The 8,784-nt window shown below is 44.7% G+C and overlaps 1 protein-coding gene across 1 annotated transcript in view; it reads left to right on the top strand.

The window, feature by feature from the left end:
• Positions 1 to 1,823: 1,823 nt before the first annotated feature.
• Positions 1,824 to 8,784, top strand: part of LOC104628777 (serine protease HTRA1-like) — a gene marked incomplete at its 5' end in the record, with an annotated part of 25,385 nt that continues 18,424 nt past the window's right edge. The window contains one exon of the mRNA XM_010297467.1: positions 1,824 to 2,019. Within this exon, the coding sequence (XP_010295769.1) occupies positions 1,824 to 2,019 (196 nt within the window). The remainder of the gene's footprint in view (positions 2,020 to 8,784) is intronic.

Below are 8,784 nucleotides of genomic sequence, written 5' to 3'. Positions count from 1 at the left end.
GAGCAGGGTGGCAGGAATACCGCCTGCATCGCTCCAGTTCCCTTTCCCAACCTTCGGTTTCCCGAGTCCACACTAAAGCGGCGCTGGGCGCTCCCAGGGTGATCCTTAAGACGCGCAGAAGATGCTGCCAGAGCCCGGGATGGGTCCAGTATCTAGGTAGTCTGGGGCTTTTGCGGTATGGTTGTGCCGAATTTATTCATCGCATCATTCCGAAGCGCCAGAGTGGGGGGTGTTTGTGTTTTGTTACTGTTTTTTTTTCTATAGATTTGAGCCTTCTGTGTATCATCTCTGTGTCACTGTAGGAAGAGTCCGGCCACAGCCAGGTCAATGCTTCGCCAGCCGCAGAGAAGCAGCTCCTCTTAGGCTTGCATCTTAGGCTTTTTTAAAGTTTCTCGTTAGAGGAAAAAAAAAGCTTCAAAAAGCATGAAAACAAGAAGATCTTTTTATTCCCCGGTGTCTTCATACCAGGATTCCTGGTAGTTGAAACTAAGTCTCTCTTAAGCAGGGATTTCTTCTAAAGACGCAGTGCGAAAGTTTCTCACGTACTTAAAATGAGACCTTAATGGTCTTACAATGTTAAGAGGGATTTTCAAGCTCAGACAGCTGTTGCTTACATGTAGGGTATAGGAGTTACCGTGGTGTTGTTACCTAATAGGCTTTTTGGGGATGTTTTGCTGGTTCTCTGCCTGTGATGAGCGGAGCTGGGAGGTAGAGCAGGGTGATGGCCTGAGTTGGAAGGGACGGAAACTGAGCAGGGCTGGAAAAAGGAGAGGAGGCATTATTCCTGGCTCATCTGTTGTATTTTCAGCCTTCTGCAGAGAAGAGAATACCACGTCTGCTTTAACCTGTGGACTAAAATACTCTTTTCATCTATCTGCAGGAAGTCAGGCAGACTCTTTTGCATAACTAACCTGACTTACATTTCTTAACGTTTCCAGTTCAGACAGGGCTACCGTTAATGATGTTTTCGAGCTCGGCACTCTTTACCCTTGTTCTGAAACACTCTTCACCTTTTCTTTTTTTGGTGTGTGTCTGAGCACCTGCCTGCACCTTGCCTTCCCTCCTCACCCCCGGGCAGACCGGAGCGCCCGTGGGGAGCCGTGCGTCTTCGTCAGCGGGCTGCCGGCTTGCGACTAATTTGTCATCTCCTGCGATGCGCCTGGGCTCGGCAGTGTGTTAATAATGGCAACGCTGCTGCGGGAACAGCGTGTTCCTCCTCGCAGGGCTGCGTTCCTCCGGCCCGGGGCTCCAGCCGGGCTGTTTATGCAGAAGTTGGGTTTCCTCCCACCTCACCGCTGGTGTTTACAGAAGGAATCGCAGTTTCCTGTTGGGTTCGATGGAGCTGTCGCTCCGCTCTGGATGCCTGCCCTCCCTGCTGACACCCAGTTTCTTTTTAGCCTCATCAGCTTTGCAAGTCTATTGCTTTTGCTCGCCGCTGCTATAATTGTGAGACTTTTTTTGCAGGGGCAGCCAGTGCGTGTGGGTTATAGAGGAATTTCTGGCATTTCTGGGAGTTTTTATATACGTATTTTCTCCCTCTGAGGTTCTGCAAGGGTTGCTAAAGCCCGAGACTGTTCCCGTGAGAGAAAGTAGGGCTTATGCCCATTTTAAAGGTAAATCCAAGACACTGAGGATTCAAATTACTTTTCACAAGTTGCACGGAGACTGAGTAACGCAGCTTAGGCCAAGGCGCACGCATCCTTGGTGTTCCTCCTCCTGCACGGCGTCCCAACCATTTGACTCCTATCTAGCAGTTGGGTAGTTGAGTTGCAATAGAAGATAACTCTGTATCTGATTCACGTACTGCTTACTCTGCCTTGCAGACAAGTGGTAGGAAAAGTTCCCGTGTGGCCAAAATTTCAAGTTTTGTATCTGAAGTTAGACAGGAACTTGCTGCAAGCAAGATCGTGGTGAGCATTGATTTGTGGCCAGTAGCTGGGAATAGGATGCACGCAGAGACCAAGCTGCCCGGTGCGTCGCGGCAGCCCTGCGCCACCGGCAGGAACACCTTGCTGCTCGGTGGGGTTTGTCTACACTTTCAGGTGCTTTTCCCTGAAAAGCAGTAAAATCAGCTTTTGTCCTTGAGAAATATAAATTAAAATGTGGAATTTATTCACCTTCGTTTTTGTACTCAAAAGCCCTATGTCATATGAGCGACCACACGCTGGTCTGATAACTCTTCTGTGTTACCGTTCGAGAGCTGTTTTGTTCCGCAAACTTTTTATAGGTTCCCTGTTTTGTTTGGCTTGGCAGCTTTATTTTGGTTTGTTTAAAATTACTGATCAAAATTAATGGTTTCAGGCTTTTGGATTAGCAGGGAAAATAAAAATTTCAAAGCCTGTTACTTGCAAGATCTCTGTCGCATGTGACAGAGTCCTTGTTAAAGGTTGCCAAGAAAGAATTGATCATCTAAATACTACGATGATGAAAATGGACTTTATTTTCCCTTTGCAAGTTTGCTTTCATGCCAAAAAGCAATTTTATTTTAAATTGTCACTTCAATCTTGCAGTGGTTCTTGCTGCTGGAAATATTTTAAGGGAATACCAGATTTGTGCAGCTTACTATTTGGTAGAATGAAATGCTTGAAATCTCTCCATTATTTAGCGCTGTGAAAATATTTCTGCTTTTAGGGATGTCACAGTAATACAGATTTTCTTCTCAGAAATCTGTGAATTGTCTTTAGTTTCTTGGAGTATACAGGGAAAAAATATAGCAGATGTATAGCAGATAGTGGCTTTATTAGCAAGGTGCTGCGGTTTAGACCTCTCAAAATTCCCTCCATTGATCTGAAAGTAGTTCTTAAGCAAATTGTCTGCAATACGTAGAATGTTGCTTCTTATTTTCTTAGAGTTTTCATTGCGTAATATCCTTTTTTCGTGTATTACACAATTTACCCTTGAATAGGAAGTGGAATAGTTAGGCTTGCAGTTTTATGTAATTAAAAAAAAAAAAAAGAGTGGCAGCAGATTCCCATACATCACTTTTTCCTCGTGTCTCTCCAGCGGCGCTTGCTGATACCACCATTTTCAGTTTTCAGTGTGAGCTAAGCACATTTGCTGGAGTTTTTGTTTCCATAGTAGCGTCAGAGGTTTTAATGTTTTCCTATATGACATGAATGGGAGTTTGTACAAACACCAGCGGTTGGAGTTTTATTTGGGAGGGTGGAAGTTCTCCAAGTAAAACTTTACGGTCCTGTGGTTTGTGTTAGTAGTCACCGATTCTGCCAGCCCAGAGGGTTCGTGAGTGCATCAGCCCTCCTGGTTTTGTCCTGCAGAGAAACCCAAACCCAAGGGGCTCTTTCAGCCCCTCGGGTGTGTGTGCACCTGGGGTGCTGTATCTGAATACAACGTTAAGCAAGCAGTACAGGAGGAAGCACTCATCAATTGTCAGCATCTTGGGTAGCTCAATACATTTAGTTAGCCCGTGAACTTCAGCAGGTTGCGGAGGCTTTGCTCATCCTTCGTCTTACTGGCCAAGGATTTCATAGAATCACTTATGGTCATTATGGAGTTAATGGGGAAAGGTGGAGTAACCACAAATCCCTCGATCCGAGCCCCATTTTCTTCCTCCGGCACCAGCCTGGTGTTAGCAGACCATGGACCCCACCAGTTCGGGTGGTAACACAGAATCACAGAATCACTAGGTTGGAAAGGACCTTCAAGATCATCAAGTCCAACCATTAATCCAGCGCCACCGTGTCCCCTAAACCATGTCCTGAAGCGCCACTTCAGGGTCTGGGTCTCTTGAACGGGGCGGGCGTGAAACAGCTCTCCTGGCTGAGCGTGCCGCTGCTCGGGTGCAAGCATGAAGCAATCCCAAAGGATGCTTTAAGGTGGTTCCCCTGGAAGGGCAGGGGCAGTGCACCTTTCCTAGGTGAAGCATCTTTCTTGATGAACCTGGAGACTGCTCCGGTGTGCCGCTGCTCTGCCCTCCCTGCAGTCTGCATACGAGCATCCTCTTTAACAGTTACGAAATGACAAATACCGATAGTTGCAGCTCTCGGGTGATTACTGTTTCATGGGAAGATGTGGGGTTTTTTTTAATCTTAATGGGAGTGAAAGTTTCTTGCTGTTTTTAAGGAAACCGAAGGCTCGATTCCAGCCTGAAATCTGAGCTTTTTTTGACTTAAGACGTGAGGATATCTGGTGTGGTCACATCAAGTGAGGGTGGGGGTGAGAGACTTGCTGGTGTTTGCTGGGGTGTGCCTTCCCCCTCCCGCCCTGTATCTAGGATAAAAAGTCTCATTGAATGAGAGAATTGTATTGCTTCTAACTTGGTAAAACCCTGGCCCAGGTTGCCCAGAGAGGTGGTGGATGCCCCATCCCTGGAACCATCCCAGGCCAGGCTGGACGGGGCTTTGAGCAACCTGCTCTGGTTGGGGATGTCCCTGCTCAGGGCAGGGGGGTTGGACTGGATGGCCTTCGGAGGTCCCTTCCCACCCAAAGGGTTCTATGATTCAGACAGTGGAAAGGAGAGCGGGGATGCTGAGGATGCCTCGGCACAGGCTAGCTGCAGAGGATGCAGAAGAGAACGGGCAGCGAGCTGAGCCGGTCCCGATGCATGAGAACAGAATGCCCTTGTTTGAAAGGGGGAAAACACAAGAAAACTGGATGGGAAAAAGATCCTTTTCCGACTGTGATGTGCCTAAAACTTTATGTGAAGAGCTGTTCTCATGCGAGGCAGACCTACGCCGAGAGCAGACCTTGCAGAACAGCAGATACGGTTCTCACAGCTGAAGGGGAGAGGTTACTTTCATGAGATTTCTGTCTCCAAAGCATCCTTTCAGTTTAGCTCAAAATATTACCAAAAGCAACATATATGAGATGGCAGCATTAAAGCATCGATGCCATTTTGAGTAATGACCTGATCAGAATCTAGATCTTAATATGATTTTTGACTCATCTTTTAAGAAACCAAATTATTTCAGTTGTTTACAGCCGAGTGTGCTTTTTTTCCATGGCTTGGTATTCTGTCTTGCCTCCTAGTAGTTTGTTTACCGATATGAGCCCTATTAATGTCTGCTGGCAGAAATTTTCCTTTTCATTCGAGGGCTGACAGCCAACACACCTTTGAAGTCCTTGAAGAATTAGTTGCCTTGGGATTTTTTCATGCTGTAACCTATTTGTGTTTTTTCTTAAGTCAGTTTTTGATCACTAACTGAATTCACAACAATCATCTTTGTAATGTCATTAATAAAGGTTTGTTATCCATGGTCATGGGCACTTAGGGCATTTTGCAATAGTTCAGTGAAAACGTTACAAAACACAAATAATCACAGCATATAAATAGAAAGAGGGACAGTCTGCAACGATCTGAACATCAAAGCCTGAAGGTGTTTAGGAATTAGACCTTTATTCAAGCCCAACTTTCAATGTTCAAAAAAACCCCAAACAAAACAAACAACAACCCCAACCCCAAACACAAAACAAAAATAATGAAAAGACTCTACTAGGAGCAAACCTCCAGAAGGGTGCGGTTGAAAGAAAAAAAGAAAAAAGCCAGAAAACTGGTGTAACTTTATTCTTATGAATTCAGCACTGGTTTTACCAAAGAAGCAGTTTTTAACAGAGAAATCTACATTTTGGGGACTAATTTAAGTATGGAATGAAAGAGCTGCCAACCTGCTTGTAGGGTGCCTGTAAGTCAGGATGGCGTTGTGGTTAGATGTATGTTTCAGAATACACAGGCATTGGGGATTAAATAGTCAAAACTGTATCATCAATCCAAATTTAAAGCTATGGATGGCTTTTTTTGTTGCTTAATAGTCAAGCACAGTCCACTAAACCACTACAGAGTCTTCAGCTCTGTAAACCTGAAAACTTGGAGCATGTTGCACGATACCCACTCCACTCCTAAAACTGTATTTTCTACTAAAACCGTGAACTATCAGTACAGCTGGAAAAATGTGTGTGTTAGAGAGAAGAGGAAAGTGTCACCTGAGAAGTTCTGGATTTCACCACTGTCTTCTACAGTGGCTGGTGATGGCCGGAAACTACCGTATGGTGGTTGCGGAATGAGCGTCTGCTCATATTAGGTTTGTATTATGGGCATTTTTATGGGAATTTAGGCTTCCACATAGTAGCCTGTGCCTACTGGCGATTCAAATCGAAGATAAATTTTACATGGTGATGGTTGCTTACATGAAAGATAAGTGCACTTCTCGGCTCCTGTGTGCATTGCTTAGTAATCCCAAAGAGCAATTAGCTATGGTGAGCATTAAGTGTGTAAGTAATGGGCAAGTGGTATGCGTTCACACATGTCTATTTTGGTCTCATTTTTTCTCTCCCATGATGCTTTTTCTCGGTGATAGAAGAAATTTTCAACACATTAATACTTTTACTGTAGCCTTCAGATTTTATGTTGTCATGTGATGGTAAAGATGAGTTGATAGGAATCTTTTTTTGTTAGCATTCATCAGTGAATTCATTTGAATGGTGCTTTGACTTTTGTTTATTTGCTTTGAAAAGGTGTGTTTTCCATTTAAGTGGGCAGTTGTTCAAGAGCTGTTGCAAAACCGTGTTACACAATGCAAGAATTCCTAATACATAAGCAATAGGCAGGCGTGGCAAGCTGTTGTAAGCTTTTTAGGTCAGTATGCCATGAATCAGTATTTATTATCTAACTTTTTCAGCGTATGAAATTTTGACCTTTTAACTGTGCAGCTTAGTTTGGGACTGCGCAAGGAGGCGGATTATATGCAAAACACTGTCTCTTCTGAAATCTTGGCAGTTGTAGGCTCTGACTGAAAGTGAAGGCAGCTCCCTGAGATGAAGCATTAGTAGTCTCACCGTGTACAGCGTAGGCACCCTTTCTCTTCTTGAATAGCTAAATGCAAAAAAGATTGAAGGCATAAAAAAAGCTTTGTGTTTCCCGTGCAGTTCCCTCATCCGTGGGAGCTTTCTTTTTCAGGAGCAGGATGTGACCTTTGAATGTCCACGGCATTGTAACTGAGAAGAAATCATGTTATAAAGCAGCGATCAAAAAGCATATTGATGGATACAGTGGTGCCCTGTGGCATTTTATCCCAACATCACGTTAATCCCATCTGATTATCTGTCAAAGCTCCTATTTAATGTGAGTGAATACTCCCAAACTGCAGTTCTCATTCTCCTACCCGTTTTCCAAAACAATCCCATTATAGTTGTCAGCTTTATAGCGATGACGTGGTTCATTTGATACTGGATATTTCTAATGAAGAGAACATAAATCTTTTGGTAAATTGATGTTTGTCAATTAGCGAGCTCGTATGCCTTTCTGGCATAAAAGTCCAAGGATAACAGCTTATGTGTATGTCAGACAAAAGCACAGAATGCTTTTGAGGAAAACGGTAGGTTGAGGACACAAGTTTCCTGGTCAGCCTTCCCGCTTCATAAAGCAGAGTAACGTCTCCGAGCTGTGATCTGAAGCTGCATAGCAGATTATGTGGTTACTGCTGTGGCTGCTGTTCATGACTGATTGCATTTAAAAGCCCTTGAGATGCTTCACAGGGTGTAAGTGGGGAAAAAACACGTTCTTGAGTGATCAGATAGTGTTTGGGTTGAGCATCCACCCAGCTAATGAGGGCAGTGTACGCTAGTTGCCATTGGTAAGTCACCTGAAACCCGTTGTTCGCCCCTGAGTCAGACCAGTAGCTGCTTAGTATTAAAAGCAGCAATGTTTTGTTCCCAGATCTTTCCTCTGAATCTCCTGCCCTGGGTTTTTGCGTCCAGTATGTACTTAAACGTTTTCATCGTTTTCCAGTCTGGTTAACTTAATGAAGGTTACTCTGGTATTGGTATTGGGATGATTTTATAGGATAGTCCTATGTCTCCTACAATTCTGCAAATAAATGGTCCTGTTACACTGTCACAGGCACTTAGAGCATCCACAAGCTGCTTACTGCTTTAATCTCTGGATGGATTTAGAAGCCAAATAGCAAGGATGGACGGGAGCAGCACGGCACATTAATACCCATCTGAAAGTCAGTTGCAGGTTTGGCTCGTGCCTTTATAACGCGAGGTGGCTGCATCAGATAAAATGGGAAGACTAATGAAAACAAAGGGTGTTTCTTGCCTCTAGGGAAATGCAAAATTACTCTTTGGGGTGTTCCAATTGCTTAGTTGTGCCTCATTTAAAAAAAAAAAGTTTTGCCCCCAAACTACTGGAGGAGGGGAAGCTGTGTCAGAATGATGAGTGCTTTCCAGAGATATTTAGACTTCTGATGGTGCAGACAGGTTTTTCTGATGGCCACAATAGGATTTTGGTATCCAGTTGCTTTTGAAAATCCCAGTGACCTCTCTTGAATACTCGGTGACCATGAGCTTTTGTGTTACAGCACTGCCCAGGAATGCAGAGCTTTGTGGTCCCATTGTTTTCATGTGCAGATCTATTTTACAGCTTTTAGGGTGGTTCAGTAACTTCAAAGTACATGAGATCTGCTGCTCTGTGGAGTTGATGGTCCACAGGTGGTCGCAATGGAAAGGATGCCTTGAGTACGGTTGTGTAGAGCATATGTGACGTGCATCCACGTTGAGGTGCCAGGCGGAGGCTGGTGGCTCAGGCTGCGTGGGGACAGCCGTGGGAGAGGCAGCGTGACCCTCGCACCCGAGCTGAACTTTCACAGCAGCTGCTGTAGGCTTACACTGGGGTTAGGACCTTGCTGTCCTCGGCATTTTACAAATGCGGCAGCATGAGACTTCAAAATCCACTAAGGCAGCGTATTTTGGCAGAGGAACAGAGCCCGTTTGTTTAATCTGAGAAGACCATCCACGCTAAATAGACCATCCAGAAGAGAAAAGGGGTGA

Source organism: Phaethon lepturus, unplaced genomic scaffold (assembly GCF_000687285.1).
Source record: "Phaethon lepturus isolate BGI_N335 unplaced genomic scaffold, ASM68728v1 scaffold45251, whole genome shotgun sequence".
Classification (NCBI taxonomy): domain Eukaryota; kingdom Metazoa; phylum Chordata; class Aves; order Phaethontiformes; family Phaethontidae; genus Phaethon; species Phaethon lepturus.
This window is presented reverse-complemented; position numbering and strand designations above follow the sequence as displayed.